The sequence below is a fragment of the Pungitius pungitius genome, chromosome 11 (assembly GCF_949316345.1).
Source record: "Pungitius pungitius chromosome 11, fPunPun2.1, whole genome shotgun sequence".
In the NCBI taxonomy this organism is placed as follows: domain Eukaryota; kingdom Metazoa; phylum Chordata; class Actinopteri; order Perciformes; family Gasterosteidae; genus Pungitius; species Pungitius pungitius.
The window spans coordinates 12,136,440-12,150,429 of record NC_084910.1 but is presented as its reverse complement, the minus strand read 5'-3'; the positions used below and the strand labels follow the sequence as shown (position 1 = coordinate 12,150,429).

The window sequence follows — 13,990 nt, the reverse complement described above, 5'->3', positions numbered from 1 at the left end:
TCACGCACACATATAAATACATTTGTCCTCTGTGTGCGTACACTGCAGATCCTTCTTCAATCGCACCTATTTTACTATTGATTTTACCCTCGCCACTATTCACCAGCTACACCCTCCTGCACCAATCACATGCACCATCCAATCTGTCCCCTTCCTCGCCTCCCCGCTCATTCTCTTGCTCCTGCTCATCATGCTGCTCCTCTCCCACACTTTGTCTTCTCAACCCGTCCGTTCCTCCCCATCATTCATTTTATAGAATGCAATCTCTTTGTGTGTTTTTGTAAAGGGAAGGAGGGGTGAAGAGAGAGAGAGAGAGACAGAGCGAGAGAGCACAGGAATCGATCAAAGCTGAATTGAAGAACATCTTTGAAACATAATTAGCACCGCAAGTTGGCACACACACAACCATTCTTAAATATGTGCATCCTCATAAGGTGCGCACGGCCGCGTCCTCTCTCTCATTGGTCTTAACATCCCACAAAGTCATACAGTTTGCAGTTATAGTGGACTGGCGCCAAAACAAGCCGTTGGGCTTTGAGGCCTCATTTCCATGTTGGAGCCCATTTTAACTAGCAGACTGACTCATCGTTATTAATTAACACTCACGGTGACGCTCTGAAACAAAGCACTGAGATAAACAAGGGAGAATCTTGATTTCACAATGTGCAGAAGCTGGTAGTTGGGGAATTAATTGAACCGCAGCGAGGGCTTTTCTCTCCATATTCCACCTCACCGCTGCAAGGCCTTGATGCATTTACCTTTCACATTATTCTGCGCCTATTGCTTCGCACACTATACAAAGAAACAGCTGTGCTGTTTACTTGTCACGCTCTGCCGACTCACCCAATTGTTCTGCAGATCTTTCACCTTTTTAATCCTTAGCATTCCTTTGCCGTAGTTCATTCTCCCTGTTTCTCATTTTCCATTTATTTATTTTAATCTGCATTAACTCGAACACTACGAAGCTGGCAGCTCAAATAAGCCGAGTGCCTTTGTTTTCGTCCCCCGAGCTTCTTCCAGTGCGCTGCCTTCCTCCCGTCCCAGTGGATGCTGGTTAGACCGACCTGTCACTACACGGCCTGCCAGAGAGACAGGCATTAAATATGGACCCTCAGCAGCCCCTACTCATCTGTAGTGGAACACAATGTTGTGGGAGAGTGGGTGGGGGAGGTAAAAAGGAGAGAAAAGTAGAGAGAAGCAAAAAAGAATGGAAGGTGGGGCCTTCTGTCCCTCAGTCTGTGCTGTGTGATTTACAAGCCCATTGGATTTTAGACTAACATGAATCACGGCCCCATAGAGGCATTGCTCCCTGACAGAATGACAGAATGAATGAGACACATTACTTGGGGTGTGCGTGCGCGTGTGTGATGGGGAATGGAAGACAGACAGCGGTATATTTAAACCTCTTTGAGATACCACTAAAAGACATTTCTGTGGCAACAATGGAGCTTAGTTAAAATCCTCTCAGTCACAGAACTGCACGTACTCCATCTGTGACAAGAACAGATTCTTTGGGGTTTTATTTATTCTGACAATGTACTAGATGTAACTATCCGTACAGCCTTTACTTCCGTAAAAGTATCACACTATGAAAATACTCAATGATATGTAAAATTATGGAGTTTACATCTTACTGAAGTTAAAGTATGAAGTTTGGATCAGTACTTGGTACTCATTATTACTTTAGATAAACGTCTCCTCTGTGTGTTTTATATAACCACCGCTTAACCCGTGCTGTTGGTTGAGGGGAAGCTTAATTATTTTATAAATGGCTCAACTAACAACTTACATTAGAGATCAATCTGCTAATTATCTTCCTGATCATCAGTAGTTTTGTTTGGATAAACAGTACCAGTCAAAAGTTTGGACACACTTTCTTAAATAGAAAACCTTTAGTGAGGCACTACGGTGTTGACTGTACCTAAATACAGCATTTGTCATTAGTTAGTTTGCAGCGCGAGTAAAGCCCTCTTTGAGGTCTTTGAGTCATATTGATATACGTTCACAGATTTTACCTTCTTAGCGTTGGTCAGGTACGATCGGGCCGCCTCCTTCAATGCTTTCCACTCCTCTGTCTCCACCTCCGTCACGTCTCTGCTGTCTCTTTCTTGCTGCTCCTTCGCCTTTTCCAACTGGAGGTGGCACACCCAGCCGGAGAGATACCACACCTGGGTGTCACAGAGAAAGAGAGGCGGGATCCGGGGTGTCAGGAGGATTCAGACAGAGAGAAAGTGTTCCTTGTCGGTGGAAGTGGGCTGTGACGAAGGAAACAGATTTGTAACCCACACAAAGACACGTCTGCATAAAATCCCACATCCCTCCTTGTTTAGACAGGTTTCTCACATATGACACAGAATCACACGAACACGCACACAGGAAATCAATCACTGATATGTAATAACTATCAATACGTAATAACTATCAACAGGATCCAATCTTGACACACACTGTTCTCATTGACAAATAATACATGCATGTAAATGGACATACTGTAGCTTCACAAATAAATCAGACCTGTCTTGTGACTGTATCTATTTGTTTGTTATCTTTCTATAGCAGAAAACGCCCAAACATAGTGTGATAAAATGAAAACGGAATTCCCTGCGGCAAAGATTTCAAAACAGATCATACTCATTAGTTGTGTCTAATAGTAGCCATTCATTTAGGAGGAAATACTGTTTAATAGTCATTCATTATTTCAATATTTTGCCTTGGAGTAGATTTTGGAGAGACAGAAGTACCACATCCTTGGCTTGGCTCAAAAATGACCCGTAGTAACAAAATTAAATTTAAAACGGCTAAAAAGAAAACTTTTCTCAAAAAGAAAAGTCCCCACACTAGTGTGTGGAATATTCATCCAGTCTTTTGATCAGTTCGGTTCAACCATTTTTTTACCTTCAATCAGTGGAATCATCTTGTTTTAAATGCAGAGCTTTAGATCCATCAGTGTGCCTCTTAGCCTCTTAAGCTGAAAACCTTCAAGTTCATGACACAGACCGAAATATCTTGTTACAACCGTGCACCTCGTAGACTACATGTTAAGAATATCTTAACTGGATGGGATTGAACCTCATGAAAACCTCATCAATATAAGTAGAATTTTAAAAAAAGCTGTGGCATCATTTAGATTGTTAGTTAATGTGCTGAAACACACCAAAACATGAACATTTCTTTTCCCACATAGCTACGTTTACTGTGCCAGGCTTGCTCTTCCTCTTCTAAATTCAATTATTTTAAACTCGGGGAGATCTCGGAGGTGTATGTTCCTCTCATCTAAGGCCAAAGATCACCAACCCACTGTTCTTCAAGCACCAAGACACAAATATTCACTTTGTTCAATATTCAATGAGGGCAGAGGCAGTAGGGACCTGCATCTCTGCCAAATAAACAATTTAGCTTAAAAAAAGAAAACATCAAGGCATACCACAGTGAATTCAGAATTGCCACTAAGCATGCTGAGTGGGTGGCTAACCCCTGCAGCAACACTTATCAGAACAACAGCAGCACTGGATCAATGTAGTAATGTTGCAGAACCGGCAGGATGATATTTATATTACTGAAACATTTCCTGTGAATGCAGAAATATGTTCTTGTGGATATTTATGTCCGGGAGAGAAGGTTGCAAATTGGGTAAGACAAATCCAAAATTGTAACTTCATTAAAAGCAAAAAATCCTTCACAGATGTTCCACTGTGATACATATTTGTTAATGCAGTAAAGACGGCTTCTACGCTCATTATTGGAACATGAAATAAGTTGGTTAATTGAGATTTTTAGAGAACACAGTACTCGGAACCAAATCCCCAGACAGAAGCACACTAATAAAACAAACTCTCGTCTGTCAATCAAATCAAGGAGACTATTGTCACTTCAAAGTGACGGCACATCTTAGTTCCCATATGGTGCTGCTGAAGGAAGAACAAAAGCATTATGAATTGACTGAATACCTTTGAAACAGGATTTGCAAGGAACCCGGCTCCGTTGTTTGTGCAGACTTAACATTTTATAAGTCTCCAACTTTGAGAAGTGCGAGAGCAAGACGACGGAGACGAATGCTTGCAACCTACAACTACCGCACTTAAGAGAGGAAATGACAGACAGTAAGACAAAGACGGGAAGAGAGAGAGGGGGAAGGAGGAGAGCGAGCAGTCAAATGTGTCTGTCATTCACTTCTGACATCCCCCAATATGACTAGCAACAGAACTCTGGTGCAACCTGACAGAACACCTCCTGACCAACAGAACTGGTATGCATGTGTGATTGGCTGCAGGCCCGCTCAAATCGATTGTCACAGCTGTACGTCTCTGGAGCCAGTTTAAAAGTTCAGCCCCCCGATGATTGCTCTCAATCTGTCAGCTCAGGGGGGTGTGTGGGAGGCTGAGCCTGAGGGGGAGTAGGGTGACGGGAGAGAGAGGGAGACTGCTGTGTTCTTGAATCTGACACTCAGTGGAAAACCTTCACTTCATCTGCCACCAACAGTGGGGATTTAGAGCACAATGACAGCACATACTTCCTACAAAAGCACAGAAAATACCGCCATTTACGTCACTCTCTAATAAGCATTCATGGCCTCGGTGGTGCATTACCGCGTATGAGCGTTGAGAGCAAGCGATGACACGGTGTGGGTGCGCAGAAACAGCGGCTCGACAGAAGCAAATAGGTGCACAGGTTGAAGTTCTGTTTCCCTCTGGGCTGATAAAAGATTAGCCTGCAAAGGGGTCTGATCGGGCAGAAAGACTGAAACACAGTATTAAGACAGGGGGCACGAGAGAAGACATCACTTAATCCTACGCCTTGACAGGTGACTCACACGACGCCGACCACAGAGGATCGCCAATATGTCGAGACTGACTAGCCTGATAATCGGACTTAAAGCGAACAATTTCAGCTTCAGGTCAGCCACTCTGCCTGCAGTGTGTTTGCGTTAACACATTCCTGTTGTTAACAATGCTCATTCCAATCAGTGTTGCAAACTAATAAAGCAGTGGCAATATTTAAGATTTGTGTTATTTGTGCTGTTGCCATTTCTTCATGGATAGGTGTCTAGCTAGCCATGTCCCATTCTTAATACCAACAAGCTGTGATTGGTCAATTGCTTCTCCAACAAATTAGATGAGCTGGCTGTGATTCGGAGGTCTGAAACCAGAGTAGTGACCGCCATGCTGGGAAATACAAAAAAACGTCAAAGCAACACCTAAAATTACTAAATGAAAACACAAATGCAGACAAAGTCATTTTCTTTTATGGAACAATACAAGCGGAGCCTTCACAACATCGCTTACCTGCACTACTTCATCATCCTCCTCCAGAAGGCCCTCCAACACATCCACCGCCATCTGATGCAGAGAGAGAGAGAGAGAGAGAGAGGGAGAGTGGACTATGGTCAACAGATGGAAATGAGATTTGAAATAACTAACATCAGATAAATAGTCAGACAAGAAAATGACTTCAGGTTCAAAATACTTGAATAATAAGCACACACGTTACAGATCGACACGCTGTTGATGCACACAGTGTTGTTGATGCACACAGTGTTGTTGATGCACACAGTGTTGTTGATGCACACAGTGTTGTTGAGGCACACAGAGTTGTTGAACATAGTGTTGTGCATCTCGTGGGCAGCTCGATCAATCGGCAGGTCTGATCATCGTCTTTGAGATCTGCATCCCGTACAGAACACCGTCGATAGGAACAAGACGCCAGACACGGTTGTCAATAGAGACGCTCACCAGTGCTTATCACACAGTCGATGAGTCACTTGTGCCGCTCCGTCGGATTGCCCTTTTAATCCATTTACAGACATTAACAGTCAATATGTTATAAACCGGCATTACTGGATAGGACGCATCGTGAACTTAAGCATCAGCCTGACCCATTGTTTCTATCAACGCCTCCCTCTCCTTTTGAGGTCTAGAATGTGTTTAATGCGGGGTGACTTTCAGCCAGAGACCATCACTGTCTGGGTCAGACTCTGCGGGAAGTTTCTATTACAGAAAACAGTCCTTGGCTAAATCAGGCTGTGTGTTGGGTTTGCTCTGCCTCTCTCCTTGTGGATTCTGTGGCGTGTGAATGTGTGTGTGCGCGCGTGTGTTTGTGAGGCCGCAGGTGATGATATATTGATTTTTGTCAACTTCAGGTTGGAGGCGACTGTTAGCCAATCACCCATGGTGAAGGGCAAGAATAAAAGACATGCTCGCACCAGTGCACGCACTCACACGCAGACGCACACACTTTAACAAAGCTACACACAGCAGTGAGCACAACAAGCAGCACTTCTTTCTTGTTAAGGCAGTCTTATTAGCCGGAGAGCTTCCTCATTTTCCCCCCTCCCGCTCTGTGGACTTCTCTTTTCTTTTCATTAAGCCTACGGGCTTCTGGCGGCAATAAAGAGGTCAGCAGTCCGTGTAGACTGAGGCGGATTCAGGTTAATTGAGGGTATCTCATTAGGAGTGTGCAAATGTCCATGTCAGGGATCCAGCTGATTGATTGCTATACCAATTATCGGTTGAAAACCCATTGTCTTTAATGAATTAATGACTGATTAAAAATACACAAACAAAAACACCTAATCCCAGTAGATGATGAATGGAGTCATGCACAGCGTCAGAATGATCTACTTGACTTTCATTGCATCACACCAATGTGATGGGCGCTCACACACAGCCCCCCGCATACACACACTCGGAGTAATTTAAGCCGAGCCCTAGATAGAAGAGATAGGAGTAAAGATCTGTACGGGTATTAAACAACTGATAGCACACGCAGTTTTGGAGCAACAAAAATATAACAAGAGATATCTGGCAACCGGGATAAGTAAGTAATGATAAGCATTATATCATCTCCGACTGTACTCCTTCCTAACTACACTGGTCAACCCAGAGGCGAGTGATTAAAGATTCAGAGAATCTTAAGCCCCTTCATGCTCTAAACAGCAACACGATTAATATTCGCATGAAGATAAGGCAGCGAGAGGGAGAACTACCAGGGAAAAAGTGTGAAAATTCATAGGACGGGCAGAAAGAGCCTAATAAACAATGCCAAGCTGGTCCATAAACAACGGTGCACCGCGGAGACACACACACACACACACACACACGGTAAAGACACAACGAACATGCTGTCCTCTTTATTTCTAGACCTGTAAAAGATTTTAAAATGCAAAACCCTCCGGGGAACCATTTATAATGGCCATTGTGTGCGTGCATGTATGTGTGTGTGTGTGTGTGTGTAATCTTCAGGCAATTTTGTTTAACAGAATAATTTTAGCAGAGCGCATGGCAGAGACGGGAGAAAGACAAATCACTTTACAAGCGAGGGCAAGCTCTATCTCTAACACACAGACTGGTACAAACACACACACACACACACACACACGTCCACACTTAAGTAAATAAATCCTGGGGATGTCAGTGCAAACTGCAAGCAACGTTGGAAAGTACAAGCTGCTCTCCATCATCAGCTAAAATTGAGAACAAAAATGTTCAAAGAACAACATGAAAGCCGACGAGAGTGACAACGACGGGGAGAGTAACTAACCATCAGCTGCCGGGAAAACACCGGCGAGCAGACACCTCGCAGGCTGTCAGGGGCGGCCGTCTGGCCCTGTGTCTGTGTGTCTGCTATGTGGCAAGTGAATTAATGGTGGTGATGGGTGATGATGACGGTAATTTGGGCGAATGTGTGTTTGACGGTGAGAAAAGGCCGTGGTCTCGCAGGGCGACGTTGTTACAACAAAGTACATTTGTTTTTCATTTAAACCTGAAGCGACGTTTCGGGATAATAAAGCATGGATTCAGTTAATTCTGAACTAATCTCTTCGTAGAGAGAATTCTTTTGGACTTTTTTATAATTATTAGGAAAATTTTGGTGATTGATTAAACACTATTTTTCGAAGTGGTTTGGTCTTTTAAATTTCAGAAAAAAATGAATAATGACCATTACAATTTGCCACAGCGTTGCCTTCAAAATGTTGATTCTTGTCTAGCATTAGTGACAAAAATCTACCGATGAACATGTATATTAAATAACCAGTTGTTTCAGCACAACAACTGGCCCTTTAATATTTAATACAAAAAGGAAAAGAATAATAACTTGAAAAGCAACTTCTGTTGACTTTTCCCCCATTCCAAATTAAGTGGCCTAGATTCACATCTTACAAGGACAAAATACTTTTGTTTGCAAGAATGTCCATATTTTCTTTGTCCTGGTTGATTTACAAAGGGCATGAAACGATTGAATACATAGTTGCCACGGTACTGACCCCTTATTTACCCCTTATTTATTAAATAACTGCTTTCTCAATTTAATTTAAAGCTACTCGTTTGCACTTCATTCACAAATGTTTTCCTGGTTTTGGAAGTCATGGCTTTGCAGGTTATGTTTTTAAAAAAAGACAGCACTGATACTATCATCACGAAAAAACCATGCACACTAGTACCATAATTCTAATAATTTAAGCAGAACACATTCTTCTTTGGTTTTAGCTTTATTATAAGGCTGGCCAATGGCGGCAAATTGGTGACCACCTCCATTCATGTCATGAGAAATTAATTTGCGTTAACGAAATAACCCTTAAGAAACTCTCAAGACAAAAAGGGAAGAGGTGCTATTTCAGATAGCAAAGGTCATATATTCAATGTGTGAGCAATCTGTTTGAACTGTCACCAACGATAAGATATCGTGTACCTACCACTGACGGCCTTTCTGCAAAACGGCCTTTTTGTATTGAATCTGTCACCACCACACTCTGCAATGGTCTTACCAATAGTGTGTTTGAGATAACATAATGCAACGAGATAATTTGAGTAACGTAACCACACTATTGTTATTTTGCAAAATCACTCATTTAATCCAATTTAAACACAAAACACATAATAGGCCAAACTGCATATTCATCAGACGAATGGCTTAATCTCCAACAGAGAGACAAAGAACGGAGTGCTTCTCCTTTTGCTATTCCAAAACAAACTACTGTTTACAAGAGATGGCATTGTATTCTATGAAGCTGCAGAAAGCACCAATTATCCCAATGTGTTTCTTTAGATTATGTGTATGTATATATATATATATATATATACACATACATACATACTTGAACTTGCCTCAGTTTGGAAGACTAAACAGAAGTTTCGAACAAATACAGACAAATCCTTGCACTTCGGATGCATGCTAAGAAGAAAAATTCAAACTGGTACAGAGTGGAATCTCACAACTTGACAGAGAGTCAAGCTGTGAGTGGACTTATGGTCCACAGGGAGAGAAGGAAAGCGCAGAGGGCATGTCCCTATCAAGTAGGAGACGGACAGAAAACTACTGTCCTCAAGCTCAATTTCCCTCAGAAACTTTCCCGTCTCTGCTGGCCAAGACCATACGAGCAACTTTGTCCATGGATCTGCATGTGCATTTCTATATATACAGAAAAAATAAAGCAGCGAGGATGTGCGCAGTGTGCGTTTCAGGTTTCATGACACCAACAGGAAGATGAAGACAAATGACATGCCAGAAACTGTGGGCCGAGAACTTGTCATTTCACTGACGCACCTGACAGCCTAACACGCACGCCCGCGCACACGCACATACACGCACACACACACACCATTAAGGAGTGTGGGAGAGGGGGGGGGGGCACTGTTCTCATTTCCTGTAAGTAATAACCAGCAAGCACTCAACAAGAGTGATTACAAATGAATCACAACAGAAAATAGTTGCTGGTGGCACTAATCAAGAGAATTACTTCAAGTTTTAAAGACTGCTAAGGCAGTAGGCTCCTAAAATCAAGGCCATTAATTCGAGACATTTTTCAGTGATCAAGAAGCGCAGCGTATCGCGAATACGGTGGAAATTCATCATGAAGCCGCTCCTGCTCCTTCCGTTCAACACATCCCTCCTCACCTGTACACCCTCTGACCCTCTCGGTAAATACCACGCTTAAATTATTGAGACTGAACTCTGGAGGGAATAAAGACCATGCATGGCCTTCCCACCTTCAGTGCTATTCACTAAAAAGGAGAAGCACTCAAACACATGCGCTCCCACACACACACACATCACAAATGCCAGGCCAACCTCCCACTACAAATCAAATAGACCAACAACAGCACAGTGTGGGAGCACAACATTTTACCTCGTATTCCTCCGTCTCGATGAGCAGCTTGGCCGTGGTGACGCGAGACTCGTACGGCGGGATGTCATCCTGGAGACAAAAGACAACACCGTCACCTCTACAGTGTCGACACAAACGTAGTTCCTCCTTCTTCTGATAATAACACGATCCAATTTAAGCTACGCAATATTTGCAGCCAAGTAGGAGCAGGCCGAGTTCAGATCAACCTGCTTCTGAACATAAGAGTTGTCTCAAATCATCACACTGACCCCTCTTATATCACATTTGAATGCAAACTCCCATCTATTACGTTTCATTTGGAACCCATTCTTCGACATTATAACCATTCCTTTCACTACTACAAATTTCCTGTAGAAATTCGCTAATTTAACCATTGTACACTTCTTGGTTTGACCTACTGCTTTTTAAATACACTTTAATGTATGTTATGTTAACTTCATGTGTCTTTGCACAATCACACACACACACACACGTTGCAATTGTTGTTCCATCCTTCTACTTTTTGTTATCCCCCATTTTGTTATCTTTTATCCCTACTGCGTACTTGTGTTTGTGCGCGCCGCAAAGCATGCCATGAAAAGTGCTTTATAAATAAACTGGGATCTGATGAGTATTTGCTGCTATCAGAGAAATACTGCACAGCTCCAACTTACCTGCATGTCTTCCTCTGTGCTGAAAGAAGCTGCACTTTGTTTCTGAGCAGGCAGCCACAATCCAACACTCTTCAACAGGTATTCTTTGCCTTCCTGAACACAGCAACATGCATATACAATGCAACTACAATTAAACCTGCATATATTCATAGAGATAAATACACTTGAGTCAAAGAAAAAGATGAAATAATGTGAATCCACATCACTTTTACATGGATGAATGATCCATAGATGTCAATGGTCCTTTGATTAATCAGAGGTTAGGTTGATATTTCTATCAGAGTTATTACCGGAGTATGGCTAAAGACTGTGGATGTACTCGGGGTGATAAAAACTGACACTGGAGCCAGCCTGACCCCTACGGCTTACAGCCAGTACTGCCAATACGCTTCAGCCCTGCAGAACTTTTCCAAAAGATTTTGAAAAAAGTGCATTTTCATTAACTATGCACTGTCGTTTGAAAAAACGGTTTATTAAAATGTTAACTTTCTTTTTTAAATGGACATTTAAATTTCATGCAGAAACAAAATCTGTGACATACTTGAGAATGCTCCTCATAACTTTTTCAGGAAAAAGGTTTGCCTGCAGTATTACATTAGATATGTAAAGAAAATTAAATAATTTTGTTAAAGAAATAAGAAAAAATATAATATATAGTACATATTTATAAGACATATTTTCAAACATACTGTCATACCGCGATGTTCTTTTCCAAATTGAGTCAAATTGGCTGCTGCTCTCTCATTTATCAGATGACAATGTGACCTCAATGATCTGCCTATGACCTGCATGTGTGTGTGTGTCTGTGTGTGATAATGCCAGTGTCCATCTGCTGATTAATGGCATACAATATAATTTGCTTAGAATAATTAACTCAGCAGAATCCCACTTTAATGTGGCAATAGCTCATCCCCTGTGTGTGCGTGTGTGTAGGTGTGTGTGTGTGTGTGGGGACTGACCTGGTTTCGCTCTGTACTGAACAGGTAACTTGCCATGAGCTGTAAAGCCTCAGGGTTGTCATGGTGATGCTGTAATGCACGCTCAATAAACTCCTTGCACTTGTCTGCAGCTCCCTCTTCCATGCTACACACACACACACACACACACGAGTCAGAGAGAAAGAAGACTCATTTAAAGAGAAAGGAATCTCTCTCACTCATTAAAAACGGAACAACATGAAATTGGGTTACAAGTGTCAAGAGTGTTACTCTGTGTGTTGCCGTACCAGAGGTCTGTTAGGTAAATCTCAGCCATAGAGCAGTAGGCTATACACACATCCTTCGCTGTGGGGAGCTCAGTGGTCTCTTCGTGGGGGGCAGCAGCTCCGGCTTGAGCCTGATGAAAGACCACAGCGCAGAAGACTTAAACATGGCTAGTTCTATTGAGTTTAACAAAAAAAACACAATTAAGTTGTCTAATAGAGAAACACATTGTAAACACATACTTGTATTCTAAGACAAACATTTTGATATGTCTTTAAAAAAATGGATAATGCAATTTTTTTTATAAGAATGGTGGCTGAATTCCATTCCAACGTTTTCAGGGTCCATCCTGAGACTTGAATAGAATGGAAACATGTTGGATGTTATTAGTGACACTTTGATTTTCCTACTATGCCAATTCAAAATGAATGCCGGAAAGAAGGCCTATGAAGATTTGAACTACACCGAACACCTAAAACTCTCAGAAAGCTATTTAAAGTTACACCGTTACACAAAACAATGTTGAACAGTGTGAATTGAACTGGAAACAAAACACGACATTGTGTTACAATCTTTGTACACTTATGTACATTATATATATATATATATATATATACATACACACACACTATATTATAATTAATTATAAGTAATTCTGCACTTAATTTATAGATGTTCATAGATGTTATAAATGTTTGTTATGAAACGGGGAAATGCATGCATGCAAAAGATAAATAGATAATAAATATTCTATATACTGTTAAACAGCCCCCTCTTGTGAAGATAAATACCATTACACTAGCATTAAGCTTTCGGTGCAATAGCATTTCTAAGTAGTTGATGTTAAGTAAATACAACTAAGTAATAGAGGACATGTGAGTATGTATGGGGTGCACTCACTGGGGTCTGTGCTTTTTTCTCCAATGTAGACAGCAGGACTTGTATTCCTTTGGTGTAGTAGTCCACTGCCTGCTGGCCTGTGTGGCTTTGCCCAAGGTACATGTACTTACTGTGGCCAACATCTGGGCTCAGCTCCACGGCACGCAGAAAAGCTTAAAGACAATTGGTCAAGGGGACTCACTTCGCTCAAACACTGTATATTAGTGTATCAATTAAATGAACACAACAGGAAATAATAAACCTGCATAAAGGATATTCCTTTGGCTTTCTGTGTGTCTCCCAGTTCAGAGCAGATGTGTCCCTGCATGTCTAGTGCTTGCAGGTTGGTTGACTCCACATCCAGGGCTCGTTGACAGAAAAGGCCAGCCATCTCAAAGTCAAAACTGTCCATGTATTCCTCCGTCTGTACAGCAGAGGACCACGTGAAATAACAAACATCTAATAGATTTTTAAATGCGTGTATTTTATGTGGATGTCTTGTCAATGTCACCTTTTCGAGTAGTTGTTGCACTGAGTACTTCTCAGCTGTCTTCTTCTTGGCTTTTTCATGTACCCTTAGTTTCATCCTTTCTTGGGGTGACAATCCAACAAATCCTGCGTCTGCTGTGAACCAATGAACACAAAAGTGGAGGCATGGGTTGTTTTGTCTCATTCAGTTTCGTTAGGAGTTTAGATTAAGCATAACAGATTGATTTACTTCTAGCATTACTGCTAACTGACGCGTTACTTAACGTTAACATACTAGCAATATGGTGTACCAATGAAGAAAATTACTGTTTGGGCGGTTGTCTTTCTTCTTCGGCTTGTTTTTCTTTTTTCCCTTTGCTTGTCCTCCCATGGTGGTGAAAACACAATTTGTATCTTTACAATGGTGTGTTTTTGGAACAGACTTTTTCCGAAGTGTGATTGTTACACACGCGTATTACTCTGCTGGAGGAAGGAAGTGCGCATGCTCCAAACGGGCCCTGCGTGACTGCTACGGCGAGAGGTAGTGGACACTACGAGCGGTTTGAAAAGGTCTGGCATTTTCTTGGACATAACATTTCAACTTATTATTTAATACGGAGGTAGGACTAGCTATCGACATTAAATGAAACTTCCACAAAGGGGCT

General features: G+C 41.9%; 1 protein-coding gene across 2 annotated transcripts in view; it reads right to left on the bottom strand.

The window, feature by feature from the left end:
* Window positions 1-13,855, bottom strand: part of si:dkey-12j5.1 (uncharacterized) — a 19,591-nt gene extending 5,736 nt beyond the window's left edge. The window contains exons 1-10 of one of the 2 annotated variants that reach the window (XM_062565404.1): window positions 13,653-13,855; window positions 13,369-13,481; window positions 13,136-13,281; window positions 12,879-13,032; window positions 12,002-12,111; window positions 11,736-11,859; window positions 10,777-10,869; window positions 10,124-10,192; window positions 5,283-5,336; window positions 2,016-2,168 (exon numbers count right to left, since the gene is read on the bottom strand). In XM_062565404.1, coding sequence (XP_062421388.1) covers window positions 2,016-2,168; window positions 5,283-5,336; window positions 10,124-10,192; window positions 10,777-10,869; window positions 11,736-11,859; window positions 12,002-12,111; window positions 12,879-13,032; window positions 13,136-13,281; window positions 13,369-13,481; window positions 13,653-13,716 — 1,080 coding nt within the window. In that variant the 5' untranslated portion in view covers window positions 13,717-13,855. Of the gene's footprint in view, window positions 1-2,015; window positions 2,169-5,282; window positions 5,337-10,123; window positions 10,193-10,776; window positions 10,870-11,735; window positions 11,860-12,001; window positions 12,112-12,878; window positions 13,033-13,135; window positions 13,282-13,368; window positions 13,482-13,620 lie in introns of both variants that reach the window. The other variant, XM_062565405.1, reaches the window with a different exon arrangement.
* Window positions 13,856-13,990: the final 135 nt, after the last annotated feature.